Source organism: Haliotis asinina, chromosome 11 (genome assembly GCF_037392515.1).
Source record: "Haliotis asinina isolate JCU_RB_2024 chromosome 11, JCU_Hal_asi_v2, whole genome shotgun sequence".
Lineage (NCBI taxonomy): Eukaryota > Metazoa > Mollusca > Gastropoda > Lepetellida > Haliotidae > Haliotis > Haliotis asinina.
Genome location: NC_090290.1, coordinates 12,951,343 through 12,971,463, shown reverse-complemented (window position 1 = coordinate 12,971,463; position 20,121 = coordinate 12,951,343). Strand labels below are relative to the sequence as shown.

The following is a 20,121-nucleotide window of genomic DNA, read 5'->3' as shown; positions in this document are numbered from 1 at the left end:
TGCTACCCGCATCGTTTTTGCACATGCGCTGCCGACAGTACCCGTCTTCTGAAGAACAAACGTGTCATACTGACAAATAATCTTATTCTTCACAGTGATCCTTCGTAGCCCAGTTGATAAAAACGCCAGGTTACAAAGCGAGGTTTGCAGATTCGAAACCAGTTATCGCCACTATGTGTTAGACGTGTTCAGTAATGTGATATTTTACGATCATTGACACGAAGACAAAGTTGTATCAATATCATAGGTTTAGAAATGATCAGTGCAAGGTCACAGCAGAGATCTACCTGATTTTGGAAGGAACCCATGTACAATTCACGTCCCAGGGATTACTACTCACAACCCAGGGATAAACAATTCACCACACATGGACTTGCAATTCACATCACAGGGATTTACAATACACATCTCTGATTATATAGTGTAAGCATATGATACGACCATGAAAAGACTGGGGCAAACCGTTATAAGTGAGTCAGGGTGACAAGTGCAGAGAGGACAAGGAACCTTAGCTTACAATGGTCCTTACTAGCCTGGAATGGTCCTTACTGTGCCAGGATCACCAGAAACCTCTGTACTGAACATGTCTTTGTGTATGGGTTTGTTTGGGGATTTTGTTTACGACACAACATTCGCCTGTGGAGGATGGTCGTCATATCTGTTCGTGTGTCGCCATGCTTGCAACCACCGTAGGTACTCAGCCAGGGGTGCGGCCTGCTTCACCTGGGGGAGGAATGTGTTGTTGGTTGAAAATGGGATTTGCAGGCTCATTTTAAAGAAGAAACAATTCTAGGAAACGAAGTGATCTATAGTCCAAATAGCATGGCTGAATCAAGATAGTATAGTATTCAGTAACAACTAGCGTCACTCAGTAACAGGAGAATGCTATTCAGTATATTTGCAATGCATTGTTCGAAATTAGTTTTGTGTCTCCAGAACACATTAGCTGTAAACACACTTCAGATGGATTTGTCAGTATTTATACGATTAATATTTTAAGGCTGTGAACTGGGTGTTACTTTAATATCTGACATATGTTTTCTTCGAGGCATGACAAAAGAACAAGACGTGGTAAGATGGTTAAATTGTTATTATTTCATTGCTGAGATCTGTGTGATGTAGTCGATACAGTGCCAGTGATACAATCAGTTCCATGAGGCTACAAATCATGGATATGTCAAGTCGCAAGAATTAAAAAATCGAAATTTCTCAGTTCAATAGTGTGCATGGCCGCCCTGCGCATTCACCGCACCGTTTCCTTATCGACTGCCTGATGCTTGTGAACACGTTGTTGGGGATTCTCCGCCATTGCTCTTGCAAGGCAACGCCAAGTTCTGAGGTTTCCACGGATGACCAGAAGTCGGGAATGGTTGTTCCTACTGAAAGCACCCAACACCATGCAACTTCCGCCCCGAATCTGTCAACTTTCCGTACACAACATTGGGCATACCGTTCATTACGTCGTCTCCAGACTCTATGCCTGCCGTCTGCGAATCTGAGGGTACACCTGGATTCATCGCCACAGACGACTCGATTCCAGTCTCTGTGGGTCCATCAGAGGTGACGTTGACGTTGATATTGCCCACGATATCGACGTCGAGAATGGAGATTGGCAGCCCTCAACCGATTTCGAATGGTCTGTGAGCACAGTCGATTTAAACATCTTGACGGTCTTCTGCTCGTGCCGTCACACGTGGACGACCCGACCTTGGGCGATCAGAAGTGGTACCAGTTTGTTGTAGGCGACCTCGCAAGTCATACGCATTACGACGGCTGCATCCCATTGATCTTGCGAAGTCAATAACTGATCTTCCCGCTGGCAACGGTACGTTCACGTTGCTCATTTGACAATCGTGGCATTTAAGGTACCGTTAGAACTGTGGTTTAAAACTGTTTTTTTTTCCATTTCTTGAGGCCAATACAAACGTGCAAATGAAGAAAACTTCGATGCGAAGACAACCTGATTTGGCTATAACGTCATTTGCACGACGAATGGATGGGTTTGAGTGGGTTTTGCTAACGTTTTTCTAGAGTTGGGATCCCATTTCGGATACACAGATGTATCATCAGTGAAAAAAATATTCATTAGTTCATTCATTCATTTTTGGGAAGTTTCTTTTTTGACTCAGTATATATCCACTCAGTCATATGTGAATAAACGGGAATCTGAAACACAACTGCTATTTATATTGTATTGTCCATATAGTGATATTAGTTTTAACTTCCTATGCTAGTTCTAATTGTGATGTTCTAGTTGTTCTACTGTCCTTTGTCGACAGGATTTTATAAAATATATAAAATAGAAATATTCCATTTCAATGTCAAATATCTTGTCATCACGATAGGGCTGAAATATTGCCGATGTGACGTTCAACCTGTTTATCTAACATTACCTCCCAGGACACGGTGAGACAATTTGCTTTCAGGGCCTGACAAGAGACTGTATTACCGTGTCTAAAGACAACGTTTGTAGTTTTGTGTGTGTGTGTTTTTGTTTTGTTTGTTTGTTTTGTTGGGTTTTTTTTCTAAACACTGATTGGACAGAAAAAAAATCATCTAAGGCGCAGAATAACGGAAGTTACACCTCCCTCGCATTTATTCTCTGATATACACTCTCGACATTTGATGATTTAATTTATTTGATTGCCCGAAACAAAAACTGACTTGTCGGGCGATGGGACTTTTTAACCGCCGCACCGGTACAGACTTAATCCTATCTCTCTGCGCTCTATGGTATACATACACATAGCTACGGCAATGTTTCTGTAATAAATCCTGGACTTGGATTATACCATGCAAACAACCCACCCAAAAGAACCTCAGTCAGGATGCAATGAAAGCTGCAGTACTGGCATCAGATACAAATCATATTATCGACTTTAACTTTATTTGTTTGTTATTTGTTTGCCGCCACAATCAGCTATGACAATACGTCTTATGAAATCTTTAGGTGACGGATATATTCAATAGACAGTATTTGCTCTAGAATCCTTACCATCTGATTGTTCTCGTTATCGAAGGGGAATTCGCTATCTTGTTGGACCATTGAGATAGAAGTTCATAAACACGAGTTGTATACTTGACCTTGACATAAATCAGGACGGCAAACTGGTCCCAAGTAGTAGTCTCAAAGAGCCTTCATCCCCAAAGGAAATTCTTATGCTGAAGCCGCGATATATAACGTAGACAGTCAATGTAATCAGTGAGCATACAACCACATGTTCCTGTTGCGAAGTATCATCTGGCAAAGCGACGCTCTTGCCCAACTCCACATTGTAGATAATGATCTTTGTTACATTCATGTTCTGCTTTGAGGCACGCTCCCTCTGGAAACAGTTCCGTCTGAAACTAAAGAGGTCATTATTAGCAGCAGAATAAAAGCGTTCCCACTGCGACCAACAGCGATCAACATAACCACTGATAGCCAGAAAGGTCATTACTGGTAACACTAGTATGAAAGACGGCTGCTCATTGATGTCATCCAGCTAGGGTCCATGCAGGTAGCAGACGTACTGTAAGTCCCTGTAGACCCTAGTATGGTGATTTGCCTTCAATTGTTGGAGATCTATTATTTTGTACTGTCTTTAGTGATAACGCACTAGTTTCAAATTCATATCTGTGTAACTCTAGCATTTTAGTGTCTATTTTACTGCCGTGAATTGCTTTTTGCTGAACTAACTACGAGGCGACTGACGGGATCGTGTGGTCAGGATCACTGACTAAGTTGATCCAATCGCGTAGGTCGATGGCCATGATGTTGATCACTGGATTGTCTGGTCAGGACTTTTGATAAATTCCATATATGGGCGTAATCTCCCTTGATTTATAACATTCGGAACCAATACTGACTACTGACTTGTTCATCCACAAGGAAAATTTAAATGACAGACATCAAATCTGCTTTTCTGTAATGAGATGAGGAAACCAGTTGAAATCCAAGAAGATCCGGAGCTTTCGTGCCGTCTCACGGAAGCAGTCACAAAATTCCTGTACATGTCGGAGCCTGTTGTCTGTGGTTGAGATGTGATTCTAGAAACCGACTTGGTATCTTTGTGGTACAGTGTTACCTTGTACGCACATTTTCACAGGTGATGGTGGGAGAGACAAAATCATCAAAGAATTAGACACATCGCCTGTGATACCATTTTCAAATTCCTGTGTATCCATGGCCAGGAAAACAGAAATCGTGTCACCGCCAAGAGTGTGGTTGTAAGACTAATTCTCCTAAGACTTATCTAAATACTGCAACATCTGGTCACTGAAGATGACCTCCATGCAGCATTCGAGTCACGTACACTCAGCACACCACCAGAATCATCAAGTTTACAATTATAGCCGCAATCCTCACCGACAGCAACACACCAGCAGGTCCATCCACCCACTGCAAAGTCATCATCATCATCATCGTCGTCGTTGTCGTCGTCGTCACCGTCACCGTCACCATCATCATCATCATCATCATCATCAGAGGTCTCACTGATTGAGGAGCAGCATCAAAATATCAGGATAAACCCCAAGAGAGTTTCTGGACATTTTGCTCAAGCTGAACGCCTGGTGAAACTCAATCGTTTGGAACATGTTGCTGGAATTCCAGGTGATAATGTGACAATACTAGTCCCCTTTGTAGATCGTGGCAAAGGGGACACCCGAAATATCATGGGTGTGATATTGGATAGAACTGCGTCATCAAGGTATGTGTGATAGATACTAATATTATCTTACTTTCATTTAAATAATACCTTAATTCCTTTGGTCAATGACGCCTAAACAAGTTTACATGTCACAAGAGTGACAACTAGAAAAGTATTACCGCTCCAAACTCTCTACCGAGAAGCTGTATCGCTAACAATCTTATGACCTTATGATATGGCGCACGCATTGCACGGAGTTGGGAAAGCGTTCGAGTAATGTTTTGTTTTAGTTTACCGTGTACACACATATTTTACCGACTTTCACTGCTTTTCTTAAAACTATTTTCGACATTACGTCGTTTGCGCACTCAACTTAAACATAATTAACCATTTTAAAAGCAATTTTAAGTTTGTCAGAATATGTTTTACTGATCTAAAATAATCCAGTCGAGAGGCAGACGTCACTTTGTTTAGCAGCCTAACGATCTTCACAATCAAAGGAAAAGAAGATTTTGCAATTTAACATTTAATATATTTAATACGTCGTAAACTTCCCCGTCGGATAACACGGTCAGACGTAGGTCTTTTTGTAACACGGTTATAGCTGCGACAACAAGGCCTAAAGCAGACCTAATTGCGCAGATCGATGCTCATGTTGTTGATCACTGGATTGTCTGGTCCAGACTCACTCAAGTTAATAACCTGACATTGTATTCTTTGTAAGAGAACCCGCGATGAAGAAGGAATAATTTCCATTAGTGTAAATGGCATAGGTTTAAAAATGTGTAACAGGAAACCTGAAGTTTACATATCTTACAAACGCAATTCACGTAATTGTTTGTGTTTGATATTGGTGTTCAATTCGATATATAAAGGCTCCGTTTTGTGAGCTTAATGTGCACTCTAAACGACATGTCAGAATAGAACGCACATTGATGCAACTGATTCAATATATTCGTTCAGCTTGAGTGAAATGAAACATTGGCTAAAACAGAGAAAAGCAAGGGTGCTGAAACACACCAGCGCCATGTTTGATTCAAACACAACAGCCTATGCATTTGAAGGACAGACTCAGACTTGAATCTGTTTGCATGATTGTGTGTTCTAACAAGTCGTTCAAAGCGCTCATTAAGTACACAGAAAGTTGCATTTTCATAAGACTTTAAATGCCTTCACTCGGTTCATTTTATATGTATGTGACTATCACATTTTAGGGTGTTCCCATACTCTTTGTTTGTAATATAATATCCATTTTAGCAGTGAATTATTTATTGTTAATGCACTGAAAAAATAAAATATGCCAAACTATTGAGAAAAGAGGGGCAGCAGACTTCATTTTCACGGGATAGAGGGAGGTGGGGCGCACCCCTGCATTCCTTCTGAAATCTGCTTATGGTAGTCTTGTCAGGATGTGGCGCCCTTTCTATGCAGGCTATAGGAAAGGACTACTAGTTTACACCGACGTTTTATAAGGAACATGAAGTTAGAAACAGATTTGGGATTTGGGATTCGAATCCCGAATCTGATTTTTTTGTTCGGATTCGAGATTGAAATCCTGAAGTTGTATGTATGTATGTATGTATGTATGTATGTATGTATGTATGTATGTATGTATGTATGTATGTATGTATCGTGTCATGTATGTATCATGTATGTATCATGTATCTATCATGTGTCATGTATGTATCGTGTAGCATGTATCATGTATGTATCATGTATGTATCATGTATGTATCATGTACGTACATGATACATGATACATACATACATACATACATACATACATACATACATACATAACTTCAGGATTTAAATCTCGAATCCGAACAAAAAATTCAGATTCGGGATTCGAATCCCGAATCCCGAATCCGTTTCTAACTTCATGTTCCTCGTGTTATACACCAAGATCACTGCAATAACCGCTGTAATGTGCACCAGGGACATGAAAAAAATACTATCTAAACCGAAAGTGACTTCTGTTTATTTTTCAAGCACATGCCTCAACAAACTGTAAACAAGTCAGTAAAACAGGTATATAGCCGGTATTCAAACAGTATCAATAATATGAAAGAAATAACTCATGTCGATAGAATGTACAGTGTATGTGCGAACGTGTACACCTGCATGTTTTTTTTCAGGGTCATGAGAATTAGGTAGCCCAGTGTTCAAAGGCTCGGGTACATAAATACCTTACGGAAGTACAGTATACCGTGTTGGGATATTGCTAAAAGCGGCCTAAAACCATACTCTCTCAACGTCGTGAGGGATTCCAAGATCGCCTTCCATCGTAAGTATAAAACGGAAAGTGTGTACTATGCGTTGAGAGTTCACTCAGTAAATATATACACTTTATAGGGGTCCCATCCACATAGGTGTGCCTGTGTGTTTGCATGTGTGTTTGTGCATATGAACGAACTTGCCAACGCTTGTGTGTCTTTTGTGTGTCTGTGTGCACATGTATGTATGTGAGTAAACATACGCGTACATAGGATTACTGGCAAGATTGCCATGACAAAAATGCTTTCTACTGAAACAATGTTAACAGTATTCTTGATGACGGTTATGACGTAGCTGGCTTTATATATAGACAACACGAAAAAGCATATTTGGGATTGAATTCAACTGAAGATCAGTAGAACAGAATATCTTGTACAGCTTCTCAGTTATAGAGGGGCCATTAACCCTGTTCGATACCACTGAAGATGTTTATCATTGATACAGCACGCATTATGGGTGTTTCGCGGTCTATTCAAACCCAGGGAGACACAAACATTAACAACGGGCATAATTCAAAAGGCATAGAGATAGGCACCTTGTTCGTGTAACAAGAAGTCCCAAACACATTTCAGAAAAAAATGTCAGGATGTAATGACCTTAATGTAAGGTGTTGGTGTTTGGTCCAATTTCTTCAACGTTGATGGCATATGACTGAATAACGCAGTGTTAAGGAACCGATGTGTGCATTGAGACAATGAGCTCAATGAATTCGGAAAGAAAAGTAATGTAATTGAACTTTTAGGTCGAGTCCAGCGAGTTTATGAATTATTTTTGGGTTGCCGTAACCCAACATTCTGGTGAAGCAATTCGATGGCATGGATTGTCGTCTTCGGGAGCACCGGTGTAAATTCGGATCTGCACATATGGTTACTCTTTCTTCTTCCTCTTTTGAGCCTGGACAAGATTGTAATATGCTCCTTTCAGAGCTAAGAGATCAGTGTGCGTACCAACTTCGATTATCTCCCCTTGTTTTACGACCGCGATCTTGTCAGCGTTCTGAACAGTGGACAGTCTGTGGGCGATGACAATGCAAGTCCGACCTGCTCGGGCCCTGTCCAGTGCCTCCTGGACAATCTAAATGGAACAAAATCATACTGAATGACTCCACATAAAAAAGACAAGAGATTATATCTAAAATGCATGGCTGGTGTGTAAGATGTAAAGTGTTTTGGGATTATTGTTTTGTTCTTGTTCCGTGTCCTTTAAGTTCATATTTCGATAAATATACAGAAGCTAATGATGTGAACGGGGCTGATTAATCTTTCTTATGTAACACAACTCGCCATTTAAATGGAGGATAACTAAGGGATCGTAAGCATTGTGGATCACAGGATACTGACACAACCACCTGCAGTTATTCACATACTCGGGGGCCAGAGTAGTAGATTTGTATCATTATATTTTTAAGAGTGAAATACTGTAAATACTGGTGAAATAAAATTGATATTTCAGTGAGTAGAATAACATGTTGTTTCACTGAGTAGAATATCACCTTTTCAGACTTACTCGAAGTCTCGATCATTTACAAACAATGATGAAACTATAATAAATAGAATATTTTGTTAATGTTGTCAAATAACATGTATATTTCACTGCGCCACTCGTGAACAGATCAACTTTGTCAGACCTCTATGTCTTACAGATATCCACAAAATAATGTTTCACTGGCATGTGTTTCAAAAATATTCCTTAAGTGTGTTTGGGTTCTTTTTAAGACTATTAGACGTCCATGGGGAGACAATGTTTGTGCAACCTGTGAATTAAACTTAATTAGCACTCAGCACTCACTCACCTTCTCACTCTCAGTGTCCAGGGCAGATGTGGCCTCGTCTAGAAGAAGCACCTTGGGGTTCCGGACGAGGGCCCGAGCAATGGCTACTCTTTGTTTCTGTCCACCAGAGAGTTGCGTTCCTTTGTTTCCAACGTTTGTGTCATACGCCTGGAACAAAGTGTGGTATTCTTGAAACGTGAATACTTACACGTTGTTCAGTAAATATGTGCTGTGTGTGTTTCCCTGTGTTTTCCCACGAACATCCACACTTACTAACTCTCGGGTTTGTAACTTAAAAACCCGAGGAAGCTCGTTAAATGGATGAGTTGGTGAGGGATGTTTAATTATATAGCTTTAAGCATTGTTCCAGCAATATCAAGGCGAGTACACCATACATGGGCTTCACACATTGTACCCACTTATGTATTAAGATCAGCGTATTCTTCCTGATATGAAGGAAGGAAATGTAAGAACAAAAACGTCACAGCACATTATTTATAAAACGCAGGTTTGATGCTTTCCGACAACAACGTACCAGAGGTAAAGATGCGATAAAGGAATGGATGTTTGACATCCTGGCTGCTGCTATAATCTCATCCATAGACACTACACGGGAGTTGTCACCGTAGGCGATGTTCTCTGCTATGCTGCAGTCGAAAAGAATCGGTTCCTGTGATACCAGCGCTAACTGTGATCGCCACCACTTGAGATCTAGAGTGGGGATCGGGGATTTGTCGGCCATCTTAAAAAACACAAATCGCAGCAAAATAAATGACCTTTTTTAAATATATTTACTGCTCAAATGTTCTACCTGATACTCTTATCCTTAACAGTATCAATATCTCTAATACACTCGTCGAAAAAAAAGAAACGCAAAACGCAAATATCAATGAAAATTTGGTGTTATTCAAGGACGTGCAGATCAGTGGAACACGCAGATACATTGATGACATTTTCTTGAGCAATGCATTACTCTCTTGTCCATATTTTATGAGAATAACAGTCATCACGATCATTACTACTGTCCAACAGGTTGTGTTGACATCAGTACCTCGTATTACCACCTCCAGCTGCTAGCACTGCCCGAAACCTCCTGGGTTCATAAATTGTGTGAATTAAGGCAAGATGCGTGAAAAACTCAAACGTAAAGGACAGGAAACAAAACAATCAAGAGGTTTCAAGTATTTGAACATTTATCCCTGACAATGGAAAACCAGATGAATGGAATAAAATGCTTTCGGGTTCTGAACATATTGAGCAAACGGTTGCAAGGACGATACTGAAGATCCACGAATGTCGCCAAGACGTGACTTAGTTGTTCCACTCGTAGGGAATGAATGCAATAAGGTCAGGCGCGTAGCAAGTCAATAATTTTCATGTAACCCCGATAGGTTACAGCCCTTTATGTTTAAACAGTATTTATGTACAAGCCCGAGCTTTTTTCATGACATGGTAACTAAGCTCCAGAATCTGACCGGTTCAGCAAGTCAAAATGCAGACAACAACGAGCATTTAATTAATGAAGTCTGATTCTGTCACATACAGCTGCCAGCCATGGTAAAACTAAGTTTTGTTTTAACTAACGCACTTTGGTTAAGGCCATCATCAGCCTGCTATATGCACGACAACTCAAATTCACACACCCTCTTTCCCACTCTGACTCCTGAAGATCCGAGCAAGAATAGGTCTTCAGTAACCCACACTTGCTATAAAAGGCCACCATGCTTGTCTTATGAGGCTACTAACGGGATCGGCTGCTCAGGCTCGCTGACTTGGTTGACACATGTCATCGGTTCCCAATTGCGCAGATGCATGCGCATGCTGTTGATCACTAGACAGTCTGGTCCAGACTCGATATTTTACAGACCGCCGCCATATAGCTTTAATATTGCTGAATGCGGCGTAAAACTAAATTCATTCTTCCTTATTCTGCCCCAACTCACCATCGCTCCTTTTTCTATATTATAGAAGCGTTCGATGAGTTGTATAGTGGTGCTCTTGCCACAGCCGCTGCTGCCCACCATGGCTAGAGTCTCTCCGGGCTGGACATCGAAACTCAGTCCTTTCAGGACAGTCACGTTTGGCCGAGATTTGTAGCGGAAGTGTACGTTGGTTAAAGTGATCGACCCACTGTACTGATCCTACACAAACGAAACATGGTCCTGGTATGAATCGGATCATTTGATAAGGTATACTAAACAAACGTATAAACGATGATATTCTGGTGGAATATTTAGATGTGGCCATCTATGTTCAGCTGAGGATAAATACCACCCATCAAAATTTAGACTCACTTAAAGCCTATACTGTATGTTATGCATAAAATAGACGATGAATTACTCCAGTATTCAGGGGTACCGACTGCATCACTTGCTGAAAAGCATGTGCAAATAAGGCGCATGTGAAAAGTTGCGTTTCCGTGAAAGATTTAGTAAAGAAATCGCAAATTTTCATTGAGTTTCATCTCTCGGGACAATAATCTTTTCAAAGTTACCACTTTGGTTTACAATGCACTAGTTTGTGTGTAAACAATACCTTCAGGCAGTATGGAATAGTTTGGAGAGCAGTTGACTAAAAATGTGGCTGCATTTACACTTGTGAGTCTAAACTTTAGATAGGTAGTATGCTTTATCGACAAGGATATCACTGGATGTTCTGAAAGCCTGATCAAAGATACAATATGAGATGTATTCATAATGCACTTTATTATGTTTGAAACTGCGCTTGTGCTTCAGAGTATGCAATTCATCGTACAAGAGTCTTTCCTTTCGAAGTCGTTGTGCTTATCTCCGGTTGTCTATCCATGACAGCAAACAGGCGCCCAGCCGCCATCTTGCCTTTTGCATAGTCTTTAGAGGAAGAGGTAGCTCTTCCACTTTGTTGGCCCCCAAACACAATTGATGTAAAAACTCTGCAAAGATATCATTTTTTCATTTTCGTACCACGGTACAGCATGACCATTCTGTACGTATTTTTAAAACACGAACTATGAATATGAATCCTGCATATGTAGGGCAATGTGAATGATATATTGTTGGATCCGACTGCATGTTTAAGGACACTCTATTCAAATCCTGAATGGGGCGAAAATGAAATCGTTTAGGGAATGAAACCTCAGAAGACGCAAAAGCCTAAAACAGAAGGAAAACTAAGTTCTGTGGATAGTCAGCTGCAATGGGTACGACTGACGTTTTGAGTACTAGATAGCACCCTAACCAAGCAATTGATACAACATTACACACACGCGCGCGCACACACACACAAACACATAGCTGTATAGTGAGTATAAGGTTGACGTTCATTGGATAACTAGTGACTACTACCCACGTGGTACTTCGTAACATTACTGGTACTACTCTCATCACTCATTCCATTCATGATTTTCATTCAAGTTTTCACACCTGAGAGCATGTAAAACGAAAATACTTCTATGGAATTAGATCAATTTTATTTCATTTAGTGTGGTTACTACCATCATTTTCAATTCTATGATAACTCAAGTTTCTGTAATAAAAACGAAAATAAAACAATCAATAAAAATACGTTAACAAATAGTAGGCCTCTCACGAGTGTGAACAAATATGGCGTCGCCCGTAAAAGTTATTGATTTCGTCAAAATTGACGGACAACTGGATGGAAGAGTTGTGAATGTTATCAAGAGATTGAATACCTTCTGCGTGTATGTTGTCAGAACTGCACAGTAACACACAACATCAAAAGACGAGCGGCGCTCTTGTATCTCTATCAAGGCCGCATCCATTCGCGTCCTCCGGCACAAACATATTGTCACTGCCATGCCTCCCCTGGTTTCTTATGTAGGGGTCAAAAGCACTTCCCAGAATCTGAACACAATAGGCTTGAAATCGTCTTCGTTCGAGGTTGTAGGCTGTGTTTTCAGAACCAATTTTCGGTGGAGTCTTCAACATAAACATCGGATCTCGACAAGTGGCAAATTCCAAGCCAAGATGATAAGGCGTCACTCGCATCCTGCGCAAAATTATTTACAGAAAACGCATCCTCCAATGAAGAACATTAAGCTCAAGTATTTGAGACATACAGTTTCCTGTTATACACATTCATCTTTGCTGTTGAGTTTGCCACTTCTAGTTAAATGCTGCCTATAATCTTCTTCTTTGTGAACACTTCTCAACATGACGATTAGCCCGACAGTGATGGCCGACTGACGTTCAAGCAAGATTTAGGTCACGTAGTCAAGTTCAAAATATTTACACTTCGCAAGTGTTTTGATGAATCATATTATTGCTTTTAAAAACAAATCCTCAACTGAAAAGAATTACATTTTGATTGCGACTTGATTGTGTCTTAATTTGGCGCCGTATAGGTAAAACATTGCCTCTATGCAGCGTACGTTTTCCTGGAGTGAAGCGGTGGACATTCCAATGTATTAAGCCGTGTTACATGGTTCTTTATAGGAAAGCAAAATATTGCTTTATTTTAACGATATTTTCACTTTTTAGAACGGGGGTAATAAATAGGATACAAAACTCGTCCCCCTTTCATATCAAGTTTATGTCCCGAGTGAAATAAGTTTGGTTTGTCAAATTGGTTGACAAACCAAAATTATTTCACGAGGGACATAAACTTGATAGGAAATGGAAAGCTCGTTTAATATCCTATAATTAGAGTTGTACTGAGCGCCGGGTTGAGAGTAGAGTTAAGGTCATATAGTGATGGGTTTGATGCACACCGAGATGATAATTAGTAAGTAGGTTGAAGTACACTAATTGGATTAAAATGGACAAACGGAAACCAGACGGGCACGGGATGTGTGGATGGAATACTGGCAGTCGTCTTTTATTAGGCTGTGATAGGCCATGGAGATCAAATAGCTTTGATCACGATTCACCCCCGCCGAAACGACGCACCCATTGCAGTAAAGAAGTTGACTATCCATAGAACTTTAGAAATATCCATAGAAATTTCATTCATCATCCCAGCTTCTAAAATGTCTGTCAAAGAACTCATAGACCTAAAACTGTCTCCGCTTATGTGGGTGGTTGTACACACACGAAAATAGAAATGGCCAATGGATCGTTTGCTCTTACCTGAATACATCGAAAAACTGCATTTCTCCAGTCTGTACCAGATATGCTCCATATGTAAATGCTGCTGCGTAAGCGAAATATAGAATACACTGGGAGAACCCGTGAGCAAAGCCTCGGATGTGGGACCTCTTCACACCAGCACTAGAAAAAGACGAAACGTTCATTAATGGACCTGTCACTTGTACCCCATAAACACCCTTGTTTAAAATCATTTGGTGGAATGGGACTGGCTGGTCAGTTGATAGCAATAATGATCTCCTTGTACTCAGCTCAGTATCAGTCACAGGCGTGTCTGGTCGTGACAAGGTAATATGAATCTTAAAAGAAACAATGAAGCAAAGCGACGGACACCCAAAAAAACCATTCTATTCATTGAAGGCTTAAGAAAAGACTAATGCCATATTTTATCGATGTTTCAGCTTGAATGCTTTCATCACAGATCCCTTATCAACGCACTTTGAAACGTTCATGGGAAATTTGAATTTTGTAGAGCAAAATGTTTCCCCTGCCCCTTATAAATACTCCCCCTTGTAACAAACATTTGTGTTACATTAAAAATGATAATAAGGTAAAATGTAATATCAAAAGTTGTAGCGTGTGGTGTTGTGAATTCTACAACGAAAATATCTATCCAAACATTATAAACTCCCAATAAGTAAATATAACATGAAAACAAACTGATATTCAATCATGTATGTAACATGGTACTGACTAGTCGATCCGAACCACTGGTTCATGGTTCACTGGGTGGTTCGTAGTTACGTGGAAAGATTAGAGATCTATATTGTCACATGAAGTTCACCTACTTGCATATTTGGTTAATAATGTCTTCATATTTGTCTACAAAGACTTTCTCCGAGTTAAGCGATGCTACAGTGCGAATGCTGGCAGTCGTTTCAGAACAGATCTGGAACACAATCATACACAGCGGTGAACAGTTATTGTCTTTACAGTATGATTTTGAACTGGGATCAATGTTACAGAAAAGTGTATGCTTTCGTCAGAGCTTCAGGATATACATTTCTCTGCAAAGATACCACTGGTGCACCATGGTACAACGTGACCATTCCGCATATGTTTTCTTCAAAACAGGAAATGTGTGACTGAGTATAATTATATTTCACTTGATCACAGTTGGATCCCACTCGGTATTGATCCACGGCATGTCAGACTCTATCCATATCGAGACTGGGGCCGCAAAAAATTAAACTGTCTGGGGAATGAAACCCAAGAAGACGCAGAAGCCTAAAACTGAAGGAAACACACGTTCTGTGGATGGTCAACTTCTCTATTGCAATGAGTGCGACGTTTTGTCGTATCATTGTGACCTGAGATCTATGCATGAGAACAGTATACACTTCCGTCACGCGATCCTCAGAGGGTACGTACGTCCACAAATTTTCAAGTCCATGTGAACTTACCAGACCTTCTAAACGTAGCATTCATGTCGTTTTAATTTTGGCTAGCTTTTCGTACAGTCGCCAGCAGCTGAAGGGATGGTGTAACTCAAACTGGGGTCCAAGTAGATAGCAAAGGTACTTTAAGTCACCATGGTCCCTAGTATGGTGATCTACCTTCTGTTGTTGGCGATCTGTGGTCTGTTTTTATATTGTATTCTCTAAATAGTGATATTAGTTTTAATTTTCCATGCTAGTTGAAATTCAAACTGTGATATTCTAGTTGTCTTACTGTCCTTCACTGACATATTTTTACAATATGCATATATTCCATTTAAATGTTAAATGTTCTCGTCAAGATATGGCTGAGATATTGCCGATGTGACGTCAAATATGAACTCACTCACTCACTCACTCCGTCACTCGATGATCAGCATTTCAACGCCTCATCTCCTTCCCACACCACAAACTGCAGAATATACAATGTTGGTAAATATAGTGTTGCTAAACATATGTCTCCAAATGAAGTAACACAAAATTGCCTCGTCCTGAAACATGTTCTAAATTCTTCGATTCTGAAAGTATAATGGAAGGCAAAATAAAGGTAATAATATGTATCAATGAAGTATGTGAACCTATTTTCTTAAGCATCCACCGGCACTCAGGTTTCAGGAAAACATGAATGGTGGTCGTATATGCCCAATAATGTATTTTTGAATTTGAGATTGAGAGTAGAAATGGTTTTGTTTGTGGAAAGGGAAGAGTTCGCACAAACACAACATTGGAATCAAGATCCATATGCATCATACATGCGTTCACTTGTTCACTTTGCATCATTCATTCATTCAGACATAAATGTCAGTCGTTCACTTGTTCACTTTGCATCATTCATTCATTCAGACATAAATGTCAGTCGTTCACTTGTTCACTTTGCATCATTCATTCATTCAGACATAAAGGTCAGTCGTTCACTTGTTCACTTTGCATCATTCATTCATTCAGACATAAAGGCCAGTCGTTCACTTGTCTACGGAACACAGCAGCTTTCTCTAGTGATTAACAAGAGGTCAATGACAACAAGTCATTGTCCGTTTACATAATCTGTCCCAAGTATGGTGATCTACTTTCCGTTGTTGGCAATCTATAGTCCGTTCTTACATGGTATTGTCTAAAATAGGTTTTTGCTTTTCTAAATATATGCTGGCTAGTTTAAACTCATTTTTTGTGATGTTCTAGTTATTGTATAATCCGTCGATGATTGGTTCTTTAAATACTTGTATTCATTGTGTATCTACACCATGTCTCTGCCATATTCCTGCAATATTGCCGAGGTGACGTTATATTTTAACTCACTCTACATTACCTCCAGACTAGCAACGTTTCTTTTGCCTTTCAGTACATGTCAGAATCACTACCAAACAGTGATGATACCAGGGGGTTATTTTCCAACAGCGACCGTGTCCTACCCCACCGCCACCCCCTGTGCACGAAGTGCACTATATCCACCTTCAAAAAGGGGCACGTAAGGATCAAAAGATCAGGTCGAAAAACAGAGGAACGTTCCCCATGTCTCTAGGTATGTCAAATCAGTTTCCTTTTCCATAAAGACTTTCATTTTTTACGAGAGGCGCCGTAACGTCGAGGGTGTTATATCGTCCTTACCTTTCCAGCCTGCTCGACAGATTCCTTATCAGCTTTGGAGAATCCTTTAAATATCCGTCCTTGAATGACACCAGCTCCAATCATTACTGGCATGAAACAAAGAATAGTAAGGGCCAGCTTCCAGCCATATATGAAGGCAATCACCAGGGCAGCACCCACGGTTCCAACAGCTTCCAGGATGGACCCGATCTCAGATACAGTCTGGCGAAGAAACAAAACAGTGAAACCATCTGTCTGTTCGCCATTGAGACAGTGGAGTAGTGTGATGTCTTTTAGAGTAAGTGAGTGAGTGAGTTTGGTTTTACGCCGCTTTTAGCAATATTCCAGCAATATCACGGCGGGGGACACCAGAAAATGGGCCTCACGCATTGTACCCATGTGGGGAGTCGAACCCGGGTCTTCGGCGTGACGAGCGAACGCTTTAACCACTAGGCTACCCCACCGGTCAAGATATTTATGGATTAAATTTCTTTATTCTTTTCCACACAACGTTTCGGGGTTAGTGTGTTAGGAGTCATGCCGTTTTTCAAGCCAAAGTACCGTAGAGGACTGTAGCTGAAACATGTCAAGCGCACGAGGACTAAAACTTGGAATCACCGAACCTAAGATGATCACAATATGGAGACCTTTAAAATCGCACGAGGATGTCGGTAACTCAACCGGCATTCAGACTTTGAGTTACCAACGTCATCGCGCAATTTTAGAAATACTGCTTAATCAACACATAAACATTACTAAGCAAATTCAGTACATTCAATGTATTTAAACCATGAAGGTTTATCAGTGTGGTAAACAATTTTGATTGTATGCACGTGAGACTGCTAATTCGAGGGAAATAATTGCCAAGCGACCTAACCGCCGCCATGTTAGGATGCTGGTAAAGCACGTGACCAGCCTCACCTTAAATACAGAGGTAATGTCGCGTGAGTGAAGAAACGTTTAACCACAAGAAGAGAATGGCCTATTGGAGGCAAGTGCAGACTGGTGACTGTCAATGTGGCCTTAAGAATGGACACCTCATTTAAGCTTTTTAGGGTTGTTTCTTGTTTACCTCTGCATTCAGCAATATTCCAACTATATGTCGGTGGTCTGTAAATAATTGGTCCAGCAACCTAGGCTTGCCATAAAAAAGGTGGCTATGCTTGTCGCAAGAGGCGATTAACGGGATCGGATAGTCAGACTCACTGACTTGGTTGACACTTTCCATTGGTTTCCAATTGCGCAGATTGATTCGTATCCTGTTGATCACTGGACTGTCTGGTGCAGACTCGATTATTTACAACCCGCCGCCACGTAGTTGGAATATTGCTGATTGTGGCGTAAAACTAAACTCACTGCAAATACACTCTACAAAAATGAAACGCAAAACTCAAATACCAAAGGAAATTTGGTGTTGTTCAATTACACGTTGATCATGTTTGATGAAATTTTGTGGAGCAATGCATTGCTATCTTGTCCATATTTCCTGAGAATTACAGTCATCACAGTCATTACTGCTGTCCAACGGGTGGTGTTGAAGTCAGAACCTCGTATGACCCCCTCCAGCTGCTACCACTGCCCGACACCTCGTAGGTACAGTCGTTGGATGTTTTGCTGTGGAATCCTTCTCCATTTCTCCTGCAGCATGTAGAACAACTGTTGGAAATTCTTTGTGTTTAGTATGACGTCGGATCGGGTTTAGATCCGGGGATCCGGAGGGCCAGGGGAGGCTCATGGCCAGGTAGTCCACGGTGGTACGTGCTGTGTGGGGCCTGACGTTGTCCTGTTGGAAGAGCTGCCGTTGACGGTAAACAAGGTGAAGGACGTGCGGAGGGAGAATCTGGTTGATGTAATGATTGGCCATCAGACTGCCTTGGACAAGCACAAGTTCTGATCTGTGGGTGTATGAGATCCCCCCACCACCCCTAGGCCTACCACTACCCTCTCTCTCTCTCTCACACACACACACACCGTAACACTCACTCCACCGAATCTATCCACCTGTCTGATGCAGTTAGGAACAAAACGTTCATGACGACGTCTGTTAACACGGTCTCTACCATCACGTCGCCTGAGGAGATAACGGAATTCATCGCTAAACCATTTGCTCCTCCAGTTTGCCAGGTTCCATGGCAGCACCGTGTTACACCATCTCACTTGTCGACGTCGATGTAGACGTGCCAAGGAGGAGGCAACTTTGGACGTTTGGCACGCATTCCTACTTCTCTGACACAGTTCCTGATTGTTTGATCTGACACTCTTCAGGCTCCAAACTGTTCTTGCGCTGTGTCCCGGGCGGTATGGTGACGGGCATGTGTGTGTTACCAGGATGTACCGATGTTGGGCAGGTGTGAGTGAATGAGATAATATTTAACGTCACATCGGCAATATCTCAGCCATATCGTGATGAGAACATTGAACATTTAAATGGAATGTATGCATATTTAAACATCTGTCGACAAAGGACAGTAAAAATCCCTAGAATACCACAGATGTACATGTAAAACTAGCAATTAAATCTAAAACATTTTAGCTATAAGGGACAACACAAAATAAAAACAAACAGGCCATAGATCGCCAACTGAAGGTAAATCACCATACTAGGGATCATGGGGACTTACAGTACCTTTGCTACCTACATCTACCCTAGCTGGATTTACACCATTCCTTCAGCCACTGGCCATTGTAAGAAATTTTAGGCAAAATCAAAATGACAAAAATACTCCGCTTATAAATCCTGGTAAGTTTACATTGACTTGAAAGTTTTGGGAATTACGTAACCTGTCAGGAGGACAATAACTTTACAATACTTCAACCCCCTTTGAGGGTACAGCCACTAACAATTCTAGTTACTAATCTAAACTACCAATCATTAAAATATATCTATTTATAGAACATACTTGGCATGTGTCTTGACTCTAAGCCTTTCTGATCTTTGACGGTCATTTGTCGAATTCGTTTGATGAAATCGATCCAGCCATCGAGTTACTTTGAACGTTGAAAATCTCTGCCACCTCACTCTTTGTTTCGCCAGTTTATAATCATCCAATTGCCTGATTTCGATCGGCAGCATTGAGACGTCCCGTTTTCGTGTACGGTACTTGCAAAGGTCGTGGATGAAATTGTGAAATTTATTTGGGTCTTTTATAGTCACATGCTGCACTCATGCTTTGCACGTGAGAAACAATCATTGTGCCTGATATTCGTGCTGCGTGACATCCACGCACATCATGACAATCCTGATTGATAAAACCGTTCAGAATTATTTTTGGTTGCCTTTGGTCAAGCATTATCTTCTAAACATTCCAGAAACCATGTGCAACCCTAAAAGTTTACATA

At 40.9% G+C, this 20,121-nt stretch overlaps 1 protein-coding gene across 1 annotated transcript in view; it reads right to left on the bottom strand.

The window, feature by feature from the left end:
- Positions 1–6,594: 6,594 nt before the first annotated feature.
- The window catches only part of LOC137256155 (ATP-dependent translocase ABCB1-like), a 54,054-nt gene continuing 40,527 nt past the window's right edge, over positions 6,595–20,121 (bottom strand). The window contains exons 19-26 of the mRNA XM_067793860.1: positions 16,804–17,004; positions 14,551–14,651; positions 13,745–13,885; positions 11,433–11,589; positions 10,622–10,819; positions 9,214–9,420; positions 8,700–8,846; positions 6,595–7,981 (exon numbers count right to left, since the gene is read on the bottom strand). Coding sequence (XP_067649961.1) covers positions 7,775–7,981; positions 8,700–8,846; positions 9,214–9,420; positions 10,622–10,819; positions 11,433–11,589; positions 13,745–13,885; positions 14,551–14,651; positions 16,804–17,004 — 1,359 coding nt within the window. The 3' untranslated portion in view covers positions 6,595–7,774. The remainder of the gene's footprint in view (positions 7,982–8,699; positions 8,847–9,213; positions 9,421–10,621; positions 10,820–11,432; positions 11,590–13,744; positions 13,886–14,550; positions 14,652–16,803; positions 17,005–20,121) is intronic.